At 42.0% G+C, this 24,988-nt stretch overlaps 1 protein-coding gene across 1 annotated transcript in view; it reads right to left on the reverse strand.

Moving 5' to 3' along the window:
* Window positions 1-4,113: 4,113 nt before the first annotated feature.
* LOC122790050 (E3 ubiquitin-protein ligase TRIM71-like) overlaps window positions 4,114-24,988 on the reverse strand; it is a 140,919-nt gene continuing 120,044 nt past the window's right edge. The window contains exon 4 of the mRNA XM_044057617.1: window positions 4,114-13,074. Coding sequence (XP_043913552.1) covers window positions 11,626-13,074 — 1,449 coding nt within the window. The 3' untranslated portion in view covers window positions 4,114-11,625. The remainder of the gene's footprint in view (window positions 13,075-24,988) is intronic.

The following is a 24,988-nucleotide window of genomic DNA, read 5'->3' on the forward strand; positions in this document are numbered from 1 at the left end:
ATATGCAGCTTTGCAAATGGTATTAGTAGTATGCAAGATGCCAAGCCCAAGGCCTGCAGAATTTTTCTTTCAGGGAGTTGGGTCTTTGTTGCCATTGTTTTGAAATATTGAGTCAGTTGTAGTTGTTTGTCTGGCGTCAGATAAGCCATCCGGGCCATTGTATTCAAGCTGGCACCCAGGAATGTCATATTTTGTGAGGGTGCTAGTTTTGATTTCTTTTTGTTTACTGTGTACCCTAGGCAACTTAGAAGAGGTTTTAAAAAAGCCAGATGTTGTAAGAGGACGTCCTTGATTTCTGCTTGGATGAGGCAGTCGTCCAGGTATGGGTATATTTGAATTCCTCTTTGTCTACAGTATGCAATTACTGGTGCCAGGCATTTTGTGAAAACTCTGGGCGCAGTGGATAAGCCAAAGGGCAATGCAGAGAATTGGTAATGGGTTGAACCTGCAATGAAACGGAGGTATCTTCTGCAATTTTGTCTGATAGGGACATGCAGGTATGCCTCCTTGAGGTCCAACATTACTAGCCATGCTTTCTTGCCCAACATGGGAAGAAGCTGCTGTAGTGTTAGCATCTTGAATTTGGGTACTTGTAAGAAGGTGTTTAGAATTGAAAGGTCCAGAATTGGTCTCCAAGCATTGTCCTTTCTGGGGACTAGAAAGAGTCTTGAGTAAAATCCTTGGCCTTGCTCCCGTGTAGGTACCAGTTGAATAGCTCTCATGTCCATGAGAGCTGTAATTTGTTTTTGTGCCTCTGCCCATTGATTTTGTGGCAGGTTTGGCATTCCTCTTTTCGTTGGCAAGGTGTGGAAATGGAATCTGTAGCCTTGTGAAATTATGTCTAGGACCCATTTGTCCTTTGTGACGATGCGCCAGTTGTCTGAAAAAAGTGCTAATTTTCCTCCCAAGGGAGCTGCCAAGAGAATTTTGCTTGGCCATATGAGGTTTAAGTCATTGTGTTTGCCTTCTAGTAGTTTTGGGCCTGTCTTCTCCTCCCTTCTGTGTTGCAGTGCCCCATTGTCGAGGTTTGTAGTGGGTTTGTGGTTGTCCTCTGCCTCTTGGGCGTCTGTATTTACCCCTCTGAGGTCTGTCAGTAGCTGGAAAGGACCAATTTTTTGTTGGCCAATTTCTGCTGAAGCGAGGGGGCTGAACCTGTAAGAAATCTTTGCCCGTCTGCATAGATTTTGCCTTATCCTCCATTTTCTTTAACACTTCTTCTGCTTTAACTCCAAATAGGACATCCTGCTGTAAGGGAGCATCTAGTAGCTTTGCTTTAACATGATCAGGCAGAGTTTGTTCCTTTAACCAAGCATGCCTATGTATAACAGACCCAGTAACAGCTGTTCTACAGGAAGCTTCCAAGGAATCAAATCCACATTGTAAAGTATGTTTGCCGACCTGTTCAGCTGCATGCAGCAGATCTTGCATTTCCTTCAATTCAGACTGTTGAGGGTGTGTGCTCATCTTTTGTCTTATTTGAGACATTAGAAATTGCTGGTATTTTAGCATGTGAAATTGACAATTTAGTGCTCTCACAGCTAGAGTGGCTGAGGCCACCTGTCTAGTGCTCTGGAGTCCCTTTCAGAGGGTACAGGATTTTTTGCCATAGAAGCCTTAGCCCCTTTGGGACCCTGGGAGATGGTCTCTGGATCAGCAACAGGGCTTTTATAAAGGAATTTGTGGGAGTCAGGCACTCTATAATATCTGTCTGGTTTGGCTGGAGCAGGAGGAAGGGAATCTGGATTCAAACTAGATTCTAAGTAAACATCATCCACTATGTCCAAAACTGGGGGGATGGCAAGTGGTCTGTGCTGGGGGAGTAAAAGAAACTCTCGGAGCCTTTTCTTTGAGTCAGAGTAGTCCTGACCTTCCCAGTGAAAATGTTCCCTCATAGTGTGTAAAGTTTCCCCAAAGGAGTAGTCTTCAGGAGGAGAAGCTGAAGGAAGAGAATCCTCAGCATCAGAATCTTCATAAGGGAAGAAGGAGTAATCCTGGTCCTCAGAGAAGCCTGAGGAAAGAGACACTTGATCAGAGGAGGCATAATCTTCCTCTTGTCTAGGCCTTTTGTCGGGGGGGGGGGGTTTGGGAACCCCTGATTAAAGAGATCAAATCTTCAGCCATTTTAAGCATCTGTTTCTTAGGCATGGGGCCTTGAACTGGAGACTGAAGTGCAGTCTTTTTTGGTTTAATAGGAGTCTTAAGCTTAGGATACGTTTTTATAGTGAGCGTCGGTCTGAAGACACCTTCAGAAACCGAAGGTGTTTCTGCAGCACCGGCTTCTCTTTCCGCAATGTCGTGGCTGCGTCGGCTAGAACTCTCCGCCATAGGATCCAAAGGGGTCTCGGGTTCCAATTCTGCGTAGCCAGGGGCTGCGTAGGCACCTCACTGAAAACCGGTGAACCAGAGATCGCCCAGCCGAGGCCTCGGAGTCTGGCTTGGGTCTAGGCTGCCTGTCCTTATCTTTGCGGTTTTTGTGCATGCTGGTAGTCGGTTGCTCTGACGGCATGGTGTAATTAAATTTTCTATCGAAGTAGTGTAGTGCGAAATCAAAGCGTCATTTTATAGTTTGCTTATTGAACCTAGCACAAAAGCGACAACCAGTGACGTCGTGGTCAGGGCCTAGGCAAGGTATACAATAAGAATGAAAATCCTTATGAGGTATTTGCTTCCCACAAGAAATACAATTGTTAACTTTTTCTGACATTGGACTGAGGCAAGAAAAGTTTCCCAAATGGGGTACTTAGCTTTATTGAAGACTTTGGATCTGAAATTCGACTTTGAAAATCTCAGGAGTCGGCAGACCGGCACTTGCGAACTGCTTCTGCTTCGGGCACCACACAGCAAAAAAGACTGAAGAAAATGGCGTCGGATGCATCATATATACCCCTGGCGCACTGACATCAGGGAAGAAGCGACAGCAACAGACGCCGGACCAAGACTTTGGAATTCAGGCAGACTGCGGGACCACCTGACGACAGGATAACCCAAGTGCGATGACTGCAGCAGGGTAACATGACGAACATCTACAGACAGGTAGGGAGAAAGGGATACAGCTACCGATAATGGTAGGCTAGAACTACAGACAGGTAGGGAGAAAGGGATACAGCTACTGACAACGGTAGGCAAGAACTACTGACAGGTAGGGAGAAAGGGATACAGCTACTGACAATGATAGAACAGATACCATGAGTTAAGAAGGTAGATAACACACTTACTCACAAAATTTAAGTATCTAACTACAACTGTAACAGAGAAAAAAAAACTATGAATTCCCAAAACAGGAATAGAATAGAAAAACTACCAATGAAGTGTAAAGGAGAGGAATACTAGAAGTCAACAGGAGAAAAAAAATAAATCTTTTCTACCTACCCAGTCAATTAAGAAAAATAAGAAAAAATACTCTTATCTCAGCTGACTCATGTTATTCAGAAGAGCAGCAAACGAGATCTGAGGTAATCTAGAGAGGGACATTCTGGGTAGGGACAGCTCGAGAGTTTTTAGTTCTTGCAAGCTGTTATAACAGCCGAACTAGTTCCAAGAGTCGGAACAGAGTCCCACACATCAAGGATAAATGAAGATTAACATCAGAACAAGTGTTTCTTTCACAGTACCTTGGCAACATTCCTTCTAGGGGAACCCCTATAAAGCAAGGCACTACAAAAGGAAACACTTTTTTTCTGCCCCTGTCATTTTGCAATTTAGTAGAGTATTTTGATTGCAATACCTTCCTGCCAGCCTTAATCTGGACATTCACAGGAAGGACCTCCACTTATTAAATCACATTTCTATTGTGTAAGTAGCAAGCTAATAGGGTAGAATCACCAAGCATCAATACATGTACTGTACTCATTTAATGGCATAACTTCAAAGACTAAAATAAGCACTTTTTCTTTACAATTTCAAGAGGTCTCACTGTGCAATGATGCTGTATAACCACAAAATGCAACCACCTAACCTATAAAAAGAAAATTTATTTTAAAATTTGCACGAAAGAAGCAGCAAAGTAACAGAGCAGTTGAATCCTTTAGGAAAGGAATGCAATTTCAATTAACTGAAACGCATCACATCATCAAGATAACATCTCAAAATACTGAGAATAAACAAACACACAACTGCCATGAACTCTTTTATTTTAAAATCAAACTGCACCAAAGTTTCAGGAAATCAGTTTTCACTCAGTACAGGCAAAATAAACATATAAAAGTTGTATAACAATACACTACAGTCAGTTTAATGCAATATCTGTGTTTAGGTACAAGTGGTAAAGGTACAAAATCCAACAGATTGTCATAAATTCAGAGTGGAAAAGATGAACATACAAATCCACAATCTGATATCAGTTAAAAGACAGTAAACCCACTGGTGAACAGCAAGCTATCAGCAACAGCAATAAATATACACAACTAAATAACATGATTGTGAAATAACCATTAAGTAAAAGTCAGCATAAAGAAATCAAATTGCAATCCAGTAAAAAAAAAAAAACAAAAAAAAATGCTTAGAGAGTTTTGCCACAATTTTACAGCCTGCTTCTCTGGTACATAAAATGTACATCTTTGTAAAACGAAAGAATGTATTAGAGAATAAACTGAAGCTAACCAGTAGGATAAAGTTAATACGATTCAACTACATCTAATGCTACTGAGTACAGAAGATAAAGCTTCTCCACAGAAAGTGGTAAGAGCATTCAGATGCAGCTATAGCCCCTTACAAAATGGAATCACGTGAAGACTATGACCTTTGCTAACGCACAGTTACCTGTGTCAAAGTAACACCTTGCAGTTGCACAGGTGCCTTTGCTCTCAATGATTCAGTGTAGCAGTAGCAGAACTTCAGAGGTTTACTTCCAAGGTTAAAAGTAGAAATCATTAGAGCTATACGAATTGAGAAGTTCTAGTCACTATGCTATCTAGGAATCATTAGAACTATCCGAATAACAACATTTCTAGTCACTATGCTATTTAGGAATCATTAGAGCCATCTGAATTGCAGGAAGTTCTAGTCACTATGCTATTTAGGAATCATTGGAGCAATCCGAATTGCAGGAAGTTCTAGTCACTTTATAATTTAGGAATCATTAGAGCTATCCGAATTGCAGGAAGGTCTAGTTACTATGTTATTTAGGAATCATTAGAGCTATCCGAATTGCAAGAAAGTCTAGTCACCATGTTATTTAGGAATCATTAGAGCTATCCGAATCACAGAAGTTCTAGTCACTATGCTATTTAGGAATCCTTAAAGCTATCCGCATTGCAGGAAGGTCTAGTCACTATGCTATTTAGGAATCCTTAGAGCTAGCCAAATCACAGAAGTTCTAGTCACTATGCTATTTAGGAATCCTTAGAACTATCTGAATTGCAGGAAGGTCTAGTCACTATGTTATTTAGGAATCATTAGAGCTATCCAAATTACAGAAGTTCTAGTCACTATGTTATTTAGGAATCATTAGAGCTATCCGAATTGCAGGAAGGTCTAGTCACTATGTTATTTTGCTACATAACTTGCACATAGTACAGTTTCATCCACCACTACACAGCAGCAAACAAAGCACTCCAAAGGCCTACTATGTCGCTACCTCACCAAAGTGTAGGACTCCTTGCGTAAAAAAAAACATACAATGCCAAGTCATCATGCCAACCAATACAAACTGAAATACATGCCAGCTCTTTAAAACTGAATATGGTCATATGCCACACAACTTGCAGAGGACATACATAATAAGAGTGACTACATTACCAAGACTGATGCTCTGAGTGCCAAAGTCAAAGGCAGGAACCCAACAGTGTGTCACATCAGTGAGTGCCAGCTATTACAATTTCCCTGGAATGTCTACAATGTATCAACCTGTCATAGGCAGGACCTCTGGTGCAATATCCTGTGTGGTCCAACAAATACAGAGCTATGTAAAGGCTTCTGCCAAACTTCTGTATGGACATTAATAATAACTGTCTAGTTAGGACAACTGCTGGCAATTGTTAACCCTTGTAAAAATATAAAAGAACCACTGATATGACCACTCACAATGACAATGAATGATCTGGAACCACCGAGATCTCATTCTAGGACTATAAATGACAAAATTCAAATCAAAGTGCACCCTCAAATCAAAGTGCACCCAGTTATCAAACATTTATTATAATTAACTCAAATCAAAGTGCACCCAGTTATCAAACACATTTATTATAATTAAGTACTTTCTGAATCTGAGCCAATAACCTGATTACCTGATCCAGCTGATGTGCTATCAACATCTTTCTAGGATAACCAGAATCTCAACAATTTTACTTTAGCAACTCAAGTTTGGTCATATATCCCACAACCCCCATACACCTCACAGTGTATGATGTGACATGCCCTACATCACTTCTCTACTTTTATAGTATTAGTCAAGTTCCATCTCTGTAAAGCAAGATCATTACACAGAGATGAACTCAGTCCGTGCCTTTCAAACCCAGAAACTCAATCTTCTGCACGACACATATACAAACCTCAGAGTCACAGAACCTGTGAACCTTCTATTCTGACTGTAATATTTTATAAGACTAAGGGTATAAGCATATCACCCTTTACATCTCAATTTATACAGGACAACGAACCACTTGCACCTATAAAATATGTACGTTACTGGAAGTTCCATAAAATCTGCAGCGGAGAATTAAAGAAAAAACATAAAACTCCAAAATAATATTCTGCACAATGAAATGTGTTGAGCCATGTACAAATTTTCTTCATAATACTTTTGACAATAAAACATCCAAAACAATGGATAATAAAAAACCTTAACCAGTTAGATTTCACACCTGACACTAACATTAAGTAAACAGTAAGAGACGATGGAAGTTTCTTCCTCAGGTTTCTTGGGACTTAAAACATATTAAAACTAACATATTTTTAGAAATGCAAAATAAAATGTCTCAAGTCAAGGCCCTTAACATGTAAAACTGCATGTAGGGAACAGTACTAAGCTTATCCAACAAGAAGTTTACTTGCCTGCAAAAAATAAATGCAAGAACGCAAAACGGCCACAGGGCAAATGCCTGTATTAACAAATCCAGTAATACAGAGATACTGCACAGCAAAACAACTTTTTTAAATGCTAAACAGTAGCAGCAACATACGGCATACTTAAACTGTGATATGAAATTTTTACTTCGTAATGGTTAAATGTCGATACAAAATCATTAACCTCAACCAGAACATAACAGCTGAATGAAGTCAGCATTTTAATATTTTGAACACATTACACACACTAGCTATGCCTATTTTACTTTCATTGTCAACGTTTAGTATATTCTGCCAGAAAAAACCTTATTGGAGATCTCATCTTGCTGCCTCTCCAGTCTAGAAAATAAATACACATTTAGTAACAAAGTAAATATAGTCAAGAGAACAAAGCCAGGAGCAATATATGAACAAAACCAATACAGCAGAAGCCGTACGCTCGCAACACACACACAGACACTTGTGCCAATTCAGTGTTATACCAACTAATACTTCTGATATAACTGTTTACTTGTTCAGCAATAAAAGCTGTGATAAGGGACTACTAAGGTGACCACTCACACCTATAGTACAGTGCAGTGTGTGCGAACTTCTCTCACTGTAGTGTGCCCCAAACCTCAGCTGGGCACAGAAACCAGATTAAAAAATTTAAAAGATTCAAGCTGTTCTAAAACCTTTTGTGGGTGATTTACCCAAGTGCTCTGTGATAAACATGTAAAAAGTAAAGTGTGCAGAAAGGTTGCCCTTAGCATATAATGGCAGCTGGCGAAAACCATGAGGACAAACAGAAACATTATACAGACACACATATATATGTGTGTGTGTGTGTGTGTGTGTGTGTGTGTGTGTTTTGGGCAACGAGTAACAGGGATTCCACGTATAATTCCATTACTTTCTATCAAACTGTCCGATCAGGAATGCAGTCTTCCAATACCCACCTCACAACAAAATACCTCCTTTGCACAAAACAATGCACAAAAGGCTCTCTGACCTCGACTTTCAAAGGAGATAAAATGAATAAAATTTGCTACTGGGTTGTAGCCAAGTATGTTTCTACTAAAAGACCCTTTGCCTCTTATGTCCCGTTTCACAATTACTAGTACATGGCACTACAATTACACTAGGAGTAAACACTAATGCACGAGTTCATGAAGCCCAAATGGAAAAAAACAAAAAAAGAGGAATCGAACCAATCATGTATCAGGTAGAATGATTTAGAAACTGGCATCTTGTATCTCTATTTGACAAGTGAGAAAACACTGTTGCTGTGCAAGAAAAAGTATGATGACAAGAACGAAAAGTGCAATTTCTATGGTAAACTCAATGGCTTCTAGAACTGTGAAACGAGTCATATATTCCATTCAGTCCTTTGGAAAGTTGTATCAACAGGATGCTTCAGATTCTAGTCAAGAAGAAAGTAATTCTTTCCTAAAACTACAAAAGCATGACCGCTTGAGGAAAAGCTCTAAGGTGAAGAGTGCTCTCTACATGAGAAAAATGGAGAGGAAGAGCGACTGAAAGGAATAATCAGGTGCAGCAGAGTCCAGACGTCCGACTGCAGCTCATTTTCCTAATGTCTTGCCAAATGTTTTGTAATTTTACAAACAGACACAGTGCAATCAAAGCTGTAAAAACAGCAAAAGGCAGAAAAAAGAACAGGTAAGTTTAAAGCTTTTGATTCGTGTCATGGAAGACAACAGACAAAGTAAAATCAATATAAATGCTAAGTATCAGGACATTCAAAGCAATCAAGCAATAGATGTGTGACTTTCCTTTCATACATCAGATTATGCTTTAGGAAATATGAGGTCTAATGGTCCATTGCCAATATCAACTGTTAAAACAATTTTAGGACTACAGAAACACAAACTCCACTCTTACACACACACTGATATTAGGAAGATCACAAACAAATGCTACAAAGCTGCAAAATACAATGGGACTCATCTTTCAATATCCAAGTGGCCATGCCTCATCTAACAAAGACGGCTGGATACTGTTACTAGTCAGTTTTACTGAGTACGGTTCCATTAACCACCTAGGAAGTTAAACCAAAGAAATGCTGGGTCCTGCATAGATTTGGCCTTGAATATGCCTCCTTGTGGCCTGGGCAGTGGACAGACCAGCTGGGGTATATGGGGAATGAATGCCCACTGCTTGCTCACCTACTCTGGGGCAATGTGTTGACTGGCACAGGACTGCAACCGTGTTACTTGGGGAAGGCCAAAAATGGCACCTGCTACATTTGGGAAGGGGGGATGCAAACTTTCCAAGAACTGCGGAGCACTCTAGGCAGGAGATGCTAGTGAGAAGATTGCAGCTGCAGTGAAAACCAGAAGGGGGGGGGGCACTGTGCAATGCTTTTCTGCCACTGTGGGGCTAGGGTGGGTAGCAGCATCCAATAAACCTCCTAATGCCACACTGCATGCACATTCCACACCTCCTTTTTCTCTGTAAAAAGGAATGGATGGATCTTTAAACTGAGAAGTGTGAAGGTCAGGGGACAATTTTAATGAACATCTCCTTGCTAGCTATAAATAAACTGAGCTGCTTCTTAGCGTGTGTGTAATCATAACAGCTATGTACCATCAGGAGGACACAGAAAGAACCAACAATCAATCTTTGATTTTTTTTAAATGTGTCAGACCTGTATAAATGGTATAATACTAAGTTAGTCTGAAGGCGACCATGGGACCTGCTAACATGCAGATTCTCTCTGCTGCTTCAAGTTCCTCGCTTATGCAGTACCTTCTCTGTGTTTGAAACAAGAGGACATTGACACATCGCTGCTGGCACTTCAATATTTTTCAACAGATGCCCCCTACCCAACAAGAATGAGCGAAATGGCTATGTACAAATCATTCATACAGCTGACAACACAGCCCCTATGGCTGCAGCATTCTTTAACTGTGCAAAGAGGTGTGAATTTGCACTCTACTTGGGTTTACAGGACACATCTAAACATCACTTAAATCATTAACTATCACCTTTGCCTTGAACTTTCAGCAGGACATAAAAAAATGAAGTGGTGCCCCAGTGAAAGGACTGAAACAGTATGCTATACCCCCACAACAGGACTCAAGAAAGCACACAGACGTTACATTTAAATTAAGGACAAATAGCCTGACTAAACTAATTTTCATTTTTTTGAGAAGGCAGCAATGTGCAAAATCAATGTGGCACAGATAAACACCCACTAGGGGAAGCCAACTTCCTCTTTCTTAACTTCTGAAATAAAATATTAAGTAATAACCTCTTCAAGAGCTAAGTGAGCCCTCATCCCAGAGACAAAAAACAGTCCTTGTGAGCAATTATCTCATCAGGAGTATGGATTTTAAATGCCAACTCAGTCAGGGGTATGGATTTTAAATGCCTGCTCCGTCAGGGGTGTGGATTTTAAATGCCTGCTTCATCAGGGGTATGGACTGTAAATGCCTGCTTCATCAGGGGTATGGATTGTAAATGCCTGCTCAGATATCAGTTTGCTGATGCATCAATACGCTGTAAAAGGCGATAAATTCTTCAGTGCAAAAACAGGACTTTACAATTCAACAAGAAATTAAAACAACAGAAGAATGCCCCATCAGCCAACCTGGAGTACAGCACGAAGTACAAGTAAAATATCACTGACCGTGCTGCAATACCCCCCCCCCCCCACAACAAATGTGCTATAAACAATGTCTGCCAGAACAAACATAATTCTGCTTAGCCAGTGTTTTAAACAGATCCATAAACAGAAGCTGTGCATTTTAAACCCAACAAACTATATTTAAAAATGTCTGCAACTGAAAACACAGGATAAAACTCTACAGTCGGTATGTCATAAGTACTATCAGAGGGGCACTGATAAAATGTACATACACCACAAAATGGAAAAAATCCAAAAGTCACACCCTCTCAATATGGATTCATTATTAAGCAGATATAACTTTCCACAAATGGCCACTATCACAACGAAACCTGCTACTTCTGCTGAGTAAGCTTATTTGTGACTAACAATGAATGCAAGTCAAAATGTTTAGTTACTATAATGCCAACATTCCAAGCAAGTTAAAAATAAATTTCATGGAACTTAAGACTAGGATAACACACACACACACACACAAACACACACACACACACACACACACACACACACACACACACACACACTGTGCAAGCCAATTACAGTTGGCTTGATTTGTTAACCAGCTTCAATAATGAGGCACTGAAACAACAAAGAGAGCATCTGTATGAATTAACAACCATCAGACAGGAGAATCTTCAATTGTTTAGGGAATAAAGATCGCACTCTAACTTTTAGCAGCCATGAATAAGCAGAAGGTCAAAGAATATCAAGTTGAGTAGTGAAAGGACAAATTCACCAAACAGTAGTAACCTAACAGATATGCACGTGAACACAACATTCAAAGAATTTTTGCAAAGGACAGTGAGCAGTGAGGCAGGCCTGAATACTTCTGGAAATGTTAAGAGTTTATAAAAATGAGGTAGACAAACCAGAACTTTTTGGACTTTTCAAAAACAAAACACAAACACACAAATAATAAATAAATGAATAATAATAATAATAATAATAATAATAATAATAATAATACAAATGTCTTCCTTTTGAAAACAAGCAGCTTAAAATAACAGGACACGGTGGTTTCCAAAATCTATGACCACGATCAGCCCATCTGGTGTGACAGCCAACCCTGAAGGGCGATCCATTTGACCAACACCTGAACCAAAACTCCCAAACTTACACAAAAAGTGTCCACTAGGTTCAAAAATCTGGATGTGATGACTATGGGAATTTGCCACAATGATTCTCCCTTCCTGGTCCACTGCTACCCCTTGTGGACACAGAAAATGTTTATCAAGCACACTATCAGAACCCAAGAACTGGGGGGAGTTAAAATCACCATGAAATACCACCAAATGATGATTGTTGAAGTCTGCAACTATTAGGCGATCTTCACGGTCAAAGGTCACACCTCGGGGAGAGGCCATGTGCATCTGAGGTGCACCTTCAAATCCATAGCTGCTTAGAAACTGCCCATCATAACTGAAGAGCTGGACCCTATGATTATGGGTATCTGAGACAGCAATCTTATTTTCAGAACTCACTGCAACATCCCACGGACAGTTGAACCGCCCAGTTTTATTACCCTTTCCTCCAAATTTTAGGAGAAAAATGCCATCAAATGAGAAAATTTGAATGCGATGGTTACCTTTATCAGCCACTATAATTTTGTTGTTTTTATCACAGGTCACTCCTGAAGGACAATCAAACTTACCAGGTAGGGACCCTTGAGATCCAAACTTATAAAGAAATACCCCACCTGGTGTAAAAACTTGAATGCGATTGTTACTTCGGTCTGCTACAATAATGAAACCATCTTTGGTGACACAAACTCCCCAAGGTCTACAAAGCTGTCCATCTGCATCACCTCTCTCTCCAAACATATTAACAGGAATTCCAATGTTGGAATAACTGCGTCTGGATCGCACTGTAATCTGAAATGGGCTCTGCTGAATGTGCTGGTTGTTTATCATAACTGAAATGGTGTGATCCTCCTCTTGTTGTGGACAGAATGCCACTGTGTACGTTCCATTATGGTGATCACGGACATTAGCCATGAGAAAACATCCTTGACGTGACTTGACAATAGCAGTGACAATGTCCCCACCAGCAGAACACAGATCTCCAGAATGGTCTCTAGCAATGACAGTGAAAGTCATTACTCTGCCACATACTGCCCACTTCAGGGCATCCCATGTTGTAGTGGACAGTGGCCCATATGCACTACTGCTAACACCACCTAGTGACTGGATGGCTTTGCTAAGCAAGGTGTCCTGAGGCATCAAAAAAACGGTATCATCTTCATGAGGTTGCGAATGTCTGCAGAGTTTAACTATCTCTTGATGAAGCTGGGCCAACAAACGTTTCTTGACCGCAGGTAATGTCTGCCCATCTATCCTAACCTTGTTGACACACTGAATGGCAGTCTCCAGTTTGGCTAGATTCTCTATCAAGGCACTAACTTGAAACTGCAAGCTCTTTGTTTTCACCTGCCGGATCTTCTCAACCTAAATGGAAAGACATTTTTTCCCCATTACTTTTCATCAGTATAGCAGGACTCAAAAACACAGCAGACATTTTATGATGAACACAGCAAATATAAAACTCAAATAATGACGGCTGTGAAAAAGGCTGCACCTATTAAAATTACCATAATCTGCAGGACATTGTGTACGGATGCTAGAAGCGATCTGCATGACCCACTTCTCGATTATCCCAGGCACTAATCAGCGTGCAAGTAGCTACATTTACATTTTTTAGAGACAAATAAAACTAGTACTTACCGAGGGAACTTTTCTGTCACCAGTTCTTTAAAAAAATGGGTGTGTGCACACTAGGGAACATACACAAGTGAGCATACCCGTGTGTGTACTGAAAGGGTGAGGTATCATTCTGAATTTGACAAGTGACCTGGTGGTTTCTTGTAATGGAAGGTAGCTATCATTATTTTATGCCACTTCTGTGATAGACAACTACAGGAGGCTTGAAAAGTACAGTTTTGTACCTACCATAAATGTAGATGTTCGAGGATCCACATTGCTGCAGTCCTAACTATTGGGTAGTCCGCTGTCCAGTCGGCCCGAATACCAAAGTATATGGCTGACGTCGGTCACGGCGCATTAGACTGACGTCAGTACGTCAGGGTACTAATGCGCATGACCGACGTCATATCCTCAGTCTTTTCTTGCCCCAGATGTCAGAAGACCCTAAAAAGACAAGGCCAAAACCAAAACACACCAAACATACCTGCACCAAAAATATATACAATATATACAAAGGTACCAGAATATAATCTCACCTACACAACCACCCCTAAACACAGAGAGGAGGGAGGGTAAATTGGACTGCAGCAATGTGGATCCTCGAACATCTACATTTATGGTAGGTACAAAACTGTACTATGTTCTTCATTCCACATTGCTGCAGTCCTAACTATTGGGTAGAATCCCAAAGCAGAGGTAAGGGAGGCTGGCAAATCATAAGGAAGCAGGAGCTGATAACATGCCTTGCAAAATAGCTGTGGCAAAACCAGCCCTAGACTTAGAGTAGAGAGGAAGGTGGTAATGCTTAGAGAAAGTATGCACTGAACTCCAAGTAGCTGCCTCCAAAATATCCTTAGTTGCCACCCCCCTTAGAAATGCTGTTGAAGTGGCAGTAGCCCTAGTGGAATGAGGCCTAATCCCAGCTGGAATCTCTTTGCCATGATGGGAATAACAAAATGCAATGCAAAACCCAATCCACCTAGAAATAGTTTGTTTTGACACAGGCCTGCCCTGCGAACTCAAAGCAAAAGAAACAAACAACTGCTGAGACTGTCTAAAATCCTTAGTCCTGCTTAAATAATAACGCAATTGCCTGTGTACATCTAAAGTGTGCAAAATCTTTTCCCCTTTATTTTGGGGATCTGCATAGAAAGTAGGCAAATGAATAGTTTGGTTTAAAGCCACACTAGAAACCACCTTAGGCATAAAGGAAGGATTAGTACGTAATGATACCCTATCCTTATGAAAAATCAAAAAAAGGCTCAACCGCCATAAGGGCCTGTAACTCAGAAACCCTTCTTGCAGAAGTAATGGCCAACAAAAAAGCAGTCTTCCATGACAAGTATTTCAGGTCAGCAGTAGCTGCCGGCTCAAAAGGTTGTAGAGTAAGTTTCTCCAACACAAAATTGAGATCCCAAGCAGGAGTAGGAGCTCTACGTGGGGGTCTTATATTCTTTGCCCCCCTAAGAAATTGCTTGAACAAAGGATGTGAAAACAATGGTGGGTCACAATCATAGTGAGCTGAAATTGCTGCAGCATGAATCTTAATGGAAGAGAAAGACAAACCTTTGTCCAATAACTCAGTAAGATATTGAAGAGCCACACTCAAATTAGGCTCCGAAATCTCCAAATTCTTTGCTGCAGTCCAAAATAAAAATCTCTTCCATTTTTCTGCATACACTTTCCTTGTACTAGGTCTTCTGGCTTCCATAATCACATTTAAAACTTGTTGAGGAAGTTGAGACCTGCTGTCTTTCAAAACAGAATATGCCAGGCTGTTAGATGAAGAGTTTGAAGCTTGACATTGAGCAGATGACCATCCCTCTGAGACAATAGGTGTGGAATCAAGGGTAAAGGCCATGGAGGCTTCCTTACCAGACTCCTCAGTAATGGGTACCAGTGCTGCGAGGCCAATCTGGAGCTATTAAAATCATCCTTGGCTTGTCTTGTCTGACCTTTAGAAGCACCTTTGGGAGAAGAGGCAGAGGTGGAAAAGCATACACATGAAGATTTTTCCAACTGAAAGAAAGAGCATCCACTTTCCAAGCTGTGTGATGAAATCCTTCGTGCAAAACTTTGGCAGCTGGTGGTTTAGTGGAGAAGCGAACAGATCTATGTCTGGAGTTCCCCATGACACTGTCAATTTTTGAAATACATGAAGATCCAGTTTCCACTCGTGGGGATCCATGATTTGTCTGCTTAACACATCTGCTAAGGAGTTCTGTGCTCCCGGCAGAAACCTTGCCTGAAGAGTTAGTTGCAAGCTGAGCGCCGTCTCCCATAAAATCATTGCTTGCCTGCACAATGGGTAAGAATGTGTTCCCCCTTGTTTGTTGATGTACCACATGACAGTTGTGTTGTCTGTTAGAATCAACACCTGCCCTGGAAGAAGTAACTCCTTGAAAGCCATTAATGCAAACTGGACTGCTAACATCTCTTTCATGTTGATATGTAGATGCTGTAGTCTGGCAGGCCACTTGTCTTGTATCCACTTTCCATCTAGATGAGCTCCCCAAGCAATGTCTGAGGCATCTGTCGTTAGAATCTGACTTGCCCCTGGCCGGGTCACAGAGAGTCCCTTGTTTAGGTGACATTCCTGAGCCCACCACAAAAATTCCTTTTGAATGCAAGGTATTATTTGAATGACAGTGTCTAAATCCTGGCAGTGCTGTGTCCATAGATTTTTGAGATACCATTGTAGCTTCCTCATATGCAGTTTGGCATTGGGAAGCACCAGAATACAAGATGCCATGAACCCTAAGGCTTGAAGGACTGTCCTTGCAGTCAGCCCGGACTGAAGAGATAATTGATGGAAGTAACTGGAAAGATTCTTTTGTTTGTCCGGGGTTAGAAAGGCCATCTGGGCTGCTGTATTCAGTCTCACACCCAGAAAGCACATGTCTTGAGAGGGTACTAGACTGGACTTTATTTCGTTCACAGAATACCCTAGGCATCTTAGCACTGCTATGACATATTCCAAATGCTGTAGAAGGTCTTCCTTTTCTTGAGCCAGAATCAGGCAGTCGTCCAAGTAAGGATAGATTTGAATTCCTTTTAGCCTGAAGTAAGCTATCACTGGAGCCAGAACCTTTGTGAATACTCTGGGCGCAGTAGATAAGCCAAAGGGCAATGCAGAGAACTGATAATGAGAATTTCCAGCTCGAAAACGCAGATACTTTCTGCAACTTAGTCTTATAGGCACATGAAGGTAAGCTTCCTTGAGATCTAAAGTTACCATCCAGTGATCTTTGCCCAGCAGAGGTAAAAGCTGTTGTAACGTCAACATTTTGAACTTTGTAATGTCCAGATAAGTGTTGAGGATAGATAAATCCAAAATTGGTCTCCACGTGTTCCCCTTCTTTGGTACTAGGAACAGGCGAGAATAAAATCCTAGGCCCCTTTCTGGCACAGGAACTGACTGAATGGCTCCTATTTGGAGTAACAGAGAAATTTGTTTGCGAGCCTCTGTTCTTTGTAGAGGAGGAATGTCTGGCATGCCTTTGAAAGGAGGCAAGGTATGGAAATAAAACCTGTAACCGTGGTGAATGATATCCAGAACCCATTTGTCTTGGGTAATTAAATCCCAATTTTCTTTGAAAAGAGACAGTCTTCCTCCTAGAGGTGCCGCCAGGCGAGAATGTACTGGCAGCTGAAAAGGCAGGTCATTGGGTCTGCTTACGAAAGGACTGACCCCTGCCCTCACCAGAAGTCTGAGCAGGTGAACTCCTGTCCTAGGCCTAAAAGAACCTTGAGCTCTGCCCCTACCACGTCTAGACCTACCCCTAGACTGGGAATCATAAGCAGGATAAGTCCACCCCTTAGTAGGCCAATTTCTACTAAACTTGGAGGCTGCACCTGCAAAAATCCTTAACAGTTTGCATAGACTTAGCCTTGTCCTCCATTTTCTTTAAAACTGCTTCCACAGGCGAACCAAACAACACATCAGACTGTAAAGGAGCATCCAAAATCCTTGTCTTAACATGCTCAGCTAAGTTCTGATCTCTCAACCAGGCGTGCCTACGAAGAACAGAACCAGTGGCAGCCACCCTCGAGGAGGCCTGCACAGCATCAAAACCACACTGCAAAGAATGCTTTCCCATTTGTTCAGAAACATGAACTAAATCCTGCAGCTCTTTACACTCAATACCTTCAGCCAGAGCATCCACCTTAGACTTTAATTGTGAAAGGAGATAATTCTGATATTTTAACATATGAAACTGACAATTCAACGCCCTCATGGCTAAAGTGGAAGAAGTATACACTTTCTTTCCCCATCTATCCAAAGCCCTTGCCTCTTTATCAGGAGGAACAGGATTTTTAACCACAGAAGCCTTCACACCTTTAGGCCCCTGAGAGACAGTTTCTGGGTCCGCCCTAGGACTCTTAAAAGGATACTTATGGGCTTCAGGCACCCTATAGTACCTATCCGGTTTAACTGGTGCAGGAGGCAAAGAATCAGGATTTAGTGAAGCCTCTGCAAAAACATCTTCTACAACATTCAGAACAGGAGGTATAGCTAAAGGCCTATGCTGGGGTACAAACAAGAATTGTCTAAGCCTCTTCCTGGAATCAGAGAAATCTTGACCTTCCCATTTAAAATGCTCCCTCATGGAATGCAGGGTCTCTGAAAAGAAAAATCCTCAGGAGGCGAAGCTGAAGGAGTAGAATCATCCACATCAGAATCAGAATAAGGAGGATACTCCTGCAAGTCCTCAGCAGAAGACTCAGAAGCCTCCGAACATTGCTCAAAACTCTCAAACTCAGGTTCCACCCTAGGCCTCTTATCAGGAGGGGGCATAGAACCTCTAATCATAGTAATCAAATCCTCTGCCATTTTTAGCATATGCTTCTTAGGCAAAGACCCTGAAACACTTGGAGAAACCCCACAGAAGCTAAAGTAGGCCTGCCTCTTAAAGAAGCCTTGGCAACAGAAGGCGAGGCCCTAACCACCTTAGGAAGAGATGGAAGAACAGCCACCTGAGAAGCCCCTTCAGCCTGGCCTACTTCCTGAGAGGACACATCCTGCAACAATAAAGTTTCTCCCTGAGACTCCAAAGAAACTCCTGGCAGAACCTCCGGCTCCACTGAGCCCTCTAAAGAACCGGCGTCCGGGACTGTCGGTTCCTCCCCCCTAGGCTTCGCTGCTTTGTCCTTGCGCTTTTTGGCTGAAGCGGGCGCCGGAGCATCCGACGGCATTTTATAATTACAACGCTTCCCAAACACTAACCTGGCACAGTCTAACCTCCTCTTAATAGTGCGTTTGTTAAATCTAGCACAAGAGCGGCATCCAACAACGTCGTGCTCAGGCCCTAAACAAGGTATACACAAAGTATGGTAATCCCTATGAGGTATCTGTTTCCCACAAGAAATACAGTTATTCACTTTTTCTGACATCCGGTTAAATACTGAGGCAAGAAAAACAAAATATTCCCCAACGGGCTACTTAGCCAACTTTGATTCGGTCTGAAACTCTGACTTCAGAAACTTTCAGAACGCCAACCTGCACTCGCAAAATTGCTTCTGCATCGGACCATGCGGCAAAAAAGACTGAGGATATGACGTCGGTCATGCGCATTAGTACCCTGACGTACTGACGTCAGTCTAATGCGCCGTGACCGACGTCAGCCATATACTTTGGTATTCGGGCCGACTGGACAGCGGACTACCCAATAGTTAGGACTGCAGCAATGTGGAATGAAGAACATCAGCTATGGTAAAGACCACTCAAGAACTGGGGCGAGGGCACAGCCAAGTTTTTATTTTTTAATTCAAATATTCAGTGACACAATAACCGTACTAAACACAAACACTAAGTTAGCCAATTAGTATGTTAAATAGCATCCCTTAAGAAATGCCAGAATCAGACTTCATTTTCATTGACATTATATCTGTTATTTCACTTTTATACTAAACAAATCTGCAGTGAAGAATCTTGTGGCAGTACCAGCTCTCCAAGAGAAACCACAGGGGACAGGACAAAGATTTAACGATAGAGTAGTCAATCATTTAAAGCAGGGTAGACACTTGCTTACATACACTTACTACTCTCTCCTCATTTTGCCCCCTCCAGCCATACCAACGATGCCATTCATAATTTCAAAACCATTTGACTTATCAGCAGATGACCTAATTTTCCATTTATGTTGTAACAGTCTTCTTAGCTACCATCACATGCAAGAATGACTGCGATTAATTTAAGGACAAATTATATCTGTTGTCCAAGCCTAACATGAAAAATATTAGACATTTCTACTGGTTGCTCAAACAGCTTCATAGGTACAGAGTGGATATAAAAATGTACACATCCCTGTTAAAATGCCAGACTTTTGTGATATAAAAAATGAGACCACAATAAATCATTTCAAAACTTTTCCCACCTTTAATGTGACCTATAATCTGTACAACTCAATTGAAAAACAAATCTGTTACGGGAAAAAATATAAAAAATAAAAAAGTACAATAAGCTGGATGCATAAGTGTGCACATCCTTAAACTAATACTTTGTTGAAGCACCTTTTGATTTAATTACAGCACTCAGTCTTCTTGGGTAGGAGTCTAGCAGCATGGCACATCCTCACTTGGCAATATTTGTCCACTCTTCCTTGCAAAAGTGCTCCAAATCTGTCAGATTGCAAGGGCATCTCTCGTGAACAGCTCTCTTCAGGTTACCCCACAGATTTTCTATTGGATTTTGGTCTGGGCTCTGGCTGGGCCACTCCAAAACTTTAGTTTTCTTCTGGTGAAGCCATTATTTTGATTTGGATGCATGCTTGGGGTCACTGTCATGTTGAAAGGTAAAATTCCTCTTCATCTTTCTAGCAGACGCCTGAAGGTTTTGGGCCAAAAGTGACTGGTATTTGGAGCTGTTCATAATTCCTTCCACCTTGACTAAAGCCCCAGTTCCAACTGAAGAAAATTAACCCCAAAGCATGATACTGCCACCGCCATGCTTCACTGTGGGGATGGTGTTCTTTTGGTGATGCAAAGTGTTGTTTTTGCACCAAACGTACCTTTTGGAATTGTGGCCAGAAAAGTTCAACCTTGGTCACATCAGACTATAATACATTTTCCCACATGCTTTTGGGAGACTTGATGTATTGTTTTGCAAATTTTATCTGGGCTTGGATGTTTTTCTGTGTCAGAAAAAGGCTTCCATCTTGCACTCTACCCCATTGTCCAGACATATGGAGAATACTGGAGATTATCACATGTAGTACACAACCAGTACCTGTCAGAAATTCCTGCAGCTCCTTCAGTGTTGCTGTAGGTCTCTTGGCAGCCTCCCTGACCAGTTTTCATCTCGTCTTTTCATCAATTTTGGAGGGATGTCCAGGTCTTTGCAACATCACTGTTGTCCCATATTTTCTCAATTTTTTGATGAATTCACTGTGTTCCATGGTACATCCAATGCAGTGGAAATGTTTTTGTACCCTTCTCCTGACTGATACCTTTCAACAATGAGATCCCTTTGATGCTTTGTAAGCTTTCTGTGAACCATGGCTTTTGCTGTAGCAGGCAACTGAGTAAATGTCAGGAAAATCCTACTAGGGCAGCTGAAATGTATTTGTGGTTAATCAGATCTCTTTAATTGATGACAGGTGTGTACCCAAGAAGACTGAATGCTGTAACCAAATCAAAAGGTGCTTCAACAAAGTATTAAGGGTGTTCACACTTATGCAACCAGTTTATTATACGTATTTTAATTCCCCACCCCCAACAGATGTGTTTGTTTTTTAATTGAATTGTACAGGTTATATATCACATTAAAGGTGGGAAAAGTTTTGAAATTATTTATTGTGGTCTCATTTTTATATCACAACAAACTGGCATTTTAACAGGGATGTGTACACTTTTTATATCCACTGTATGTACTAGGCCAGCAATCACCAGGGCTTTTACTAAAAATACCTAGCCATGCAATTGAACCCAACTGTGTCCCTATGTAATATAAGGGTCGAATAAAATGGCACTATGACGTCCTTGGACCTGGATTCCATGTCCTTATTTAAAAGTTGGATGACACTTCCCCAAATGAGAAATCCTCTGGAGGGGAGGCAGAGGGAACTGATTCCTCAGCATCAGAGTCCTCGTAGGCCTGGAAGGGTTCTTCTTGAGTATCAGAATGCTCAGAATCCCCAGAGGCTTCATCCGAGGAGAGGTCGTCCGCCTGCTCAGTTCTAGGCCTTTTCTCTGCAGGTGGCTGAGAACCCCTGTCCGGATAAGGCTGAGACCCCCTGATAAGGGAAATAAGATCTGCAGCCAGAGACATGATCTGCTTATCAAATGAAGGGGCCTGGGCAGGTTTAGGATGGGCCTTGTCCTGAGTGGCGGCCTTAGCACGTGCAAAGGCCTTGATGGACATGGATACAGGAGGCCTAGCAGCCCCACGTGCAGGCGTTACCTTGTCCACAGGAATGGTGTCGGGTAGATCCAGAACTTTGGTTCCCAGAGGAAAATCAACAACCGGCACCGGAGAGATCTCCGAGACCGAAGGTCGTGTTAACGCTGTGTCGTCGGCCTGGAGCGGTAGATTTACCACTTCCGAAGGGACCGGAGCGCTAGCAGAGGGTTTAGGAGTAACATCGGTACTGGACGCGGGCTGAGGATGTCGGTCCCGGTCCTTGTGTTTTTTAGCAGATTGGGTTGTCGGTTGATCCGACGGCATGATATACGCAAAAGATTCACCGAAGAAGTCCTCGGCGAATTCTGCCCGGCGCCTGAGAGTGCACTTATTAAAGCAGGCACAGGCAGCACAGGCAGAGACGTCGTGGTCTGGGCCCAGGCAAGGAAGGCAGAGAGAATGGAAGTCCTTATGAGGTATTTGTCTACCACAAGATAAACAATTATTAACTTTCTCAATTTGTTCTGACATCGGCTGAGGCAAGAATAAATGTTCCCCCAATGGGGTACTTAGCTTTTAGATGACTTCGGTACTGAAAACACAGGAGCTGACCGACCGGCACTTGCGAACTGCTTCTGCTTCGGGCACCGCGCGGCAAGAAAGACTGAAGAAGATGGCGTCGGCCGATGCCTTTATACTCCAGCCGTTGTGACGTCGTAGAGGAGGCGACACCGGCCGACACCGGACCCAGACTTTGGAATTCGGCCGACCGAGGGCTGCCTGAGGCAGGACAACCCATATGTTATGACTGCAGTTGCATTCTTGAAGGACATTTTTTTTTTTCACTACCTTGGCCACATATTGGTCAAAGACCAGATAATTGTCTACATATATTTTCAGACTCCTGACTACAGGGTCAACTCTTAGGGTGTCTCATTGATGGTGTAATGACAATAGGTGGCAGTTTTCCCAAAATGTACTATAATGCATTTCTTGGCCTTGACTTTTAATCTATGACATTGGCACCAGTCATTTGTTTGTGATAGACTTTGACCAAATTCACAAATGACTGCAAATTGGAGCTGTCATGATATAAACATCTTACAAAGGCCCTTAACATCAGTCTTTACCTCCAAGAAATACATGCCAAAAAAAAAAAGGGGGCCCCAGCACTGAGCCCTAAGGTACCCTACTGGTGACTGGTCTTTTAGTGGAGGTGGTCTCGCCAATCTTGATATCCTGGGTCATGTCAGCTGGCAATCCACCAAGTTATGTAGGGGTTTATGCCCAGTTCAATGAGTCTGCCAACTACTCCACAGTGAGGTATTGTATCGAACGCCTTAGCCAGGTCCAGGTAGGTGGTACATACAGCTTTCCACTCATCCATTGCATTGGTGACCCTCTTTCACCTGTCTTAAAGACATTTTCTTACCTCTTAATACTGTTCCTCCATTTCCCTCCTACCAAGTCTATTTCCAAATATGTTTAACTCTCTAAATCTTGCTGCTAATAATTAATGCTACTCTGATTAAATGTTGTACATTTGCTGATTACTTGTACAATTTACTATGCTCTATGTTTTAGCTCATTACATGACACTGCTGTTAATGATACTCTGTTTACAGTCTGTATTTTTGTTGATTACTTGCATACTGTGCAGCAGTAGCATTGCTGCCTCACAGCAAGAGGTCCCCCCATTCGATTCTCGGCTGGAGTGCGGGGAGTGCCTTCTGTGTGGAGTCTGCATGTCCTTCCCGCGATTGGGTGCGTTCGAAAGACATGCGTAAATGGGCGTGCCTTCGTTGAAGGTTGGACGTTGAGCTGGCACCTCCGTTCGTGAAAATCTACTGCCAATCATTAGCAGACCGGAGTTCTGCTGTGGCGATCCCTAACCGGGAAAAGCTAAAAGACAAACAACTTACATACCTCTGTTTAATATGGTCTTTATGTAATGTTGGAATTTTTCTAAGATTTTCTCCTCGGGCCTCTGATGAAAAGTGGTAGTCTGCATATATTCCATGGAGGTTTAAGGTATTACATAATGAAGTCCAGCTTAGCTGGGTCTTTCTTGCAATTTTTATTGAGTGGTTTACTTGTAGAAAACACTGAATAAAGGTATAGAGCTTCCACCCCCATTGTTGCTCAGGGACTTTACCCCTGTGATCCTTTTGGTTAGGAATCTTTGGGATCTTTTGGTTAGGAATCTTTGGGATCTAATTGTTTGACATGTTTAGTGAAATACAGCAAAGGGGAAGTAATGTACTCAAATGGCCTGATCACGGATGAGTATAAGTGATTATTAACTCTTTAAATGTCTATGAGATTATTTCTGCAACTAGATGGGCTAAAAATATTCCATGACAACCGTTGTTATATAATGATCAAAAGAAATTAACTCAAGTAGCTAGGTATTAACTACATTTTTTTGTTTAGTAGAAACCTGTTGTCTAGACAGTATGATGAGGGGGGGGGGGGGCTGTGTACCAAAAAAGTGATGATGCTACATTTGTTAGCATTTAGTCTGATCTAGTTTAGTACAAAAGTTTACTAGGACGATTTCATTCTGGAGGACTGGGTGCCAAAGTTATGGTCTTACCATAACATTCCAGTATTATGCAGAGCGTTTATAAGACTGGGATTACAAGGGATGTAACAAGGTACTGCAGAACCTGTGAGCAGTGCCAAAAAGTAGGCAAGGCAGGAGAAAAGGTCAAAGCTCCTTTGATGCCTTTGCCTGTGATTGAGGAGCGGTTTCAGAGAGTAACTACGGATATTGTGGGGACTCTGAGTACCCCAAGTTCCACAGAGAAGTATATTCTAGTAGTAGTTGATATCCTACCAGACAACCACAGGCGGTGGCTTTGTCTTCCATCAAGACAGAGAAGGTGGCAATTGTTTTCCTAGAGATTTTCATCAGGGTACGTTTCCCCAAGAGAAATACTGACTGACAAGAGGTGCCAATTTCATGTCAGATCTGCTGGCTGGTCTGTGGAAACACTGTGGGTGAAGCACCTAAAGACTACCCCCTACCATCTCCAGACCTATGGTCTTGTGGACAGGTTAAACTCTACACTAAAGATCACACTATGGGCATTTGCAGACCAGTTTAAGAGAGGTGGGGCAAATATTTGCCCCATCTGTTGTTTGTTTACATTGAGGTGCCCCAGGAATCCACAGTATTTTCACCCTTTGTGTTGCTATATGGGCATAGATTGAGGGAACCTTTAGATATAATTTGTGACGAGTGGGAAGGGGAGTGTGAATCCCACAAGGAAATCTGTTGAGAGAGAGAGAGAGAGAGAGAGAGAGAGAGAGACA

The sequence above is a fragment of the Protopterus annectens genome, chromosome 15.part0 (genome assembly GCF_019279795.1).
Source record: "Protopterus annectens isolate FY-2018-M chromosome 15.part0, PAN1.0, whole genome shotgun sequence".
Taxonomy (NCBI): domain Eukaryota; kingdom Metazoa; phylum Chordata; order Ceratodontiformes; family Protopteridae; genus Protopterus; species Protopterus annectens.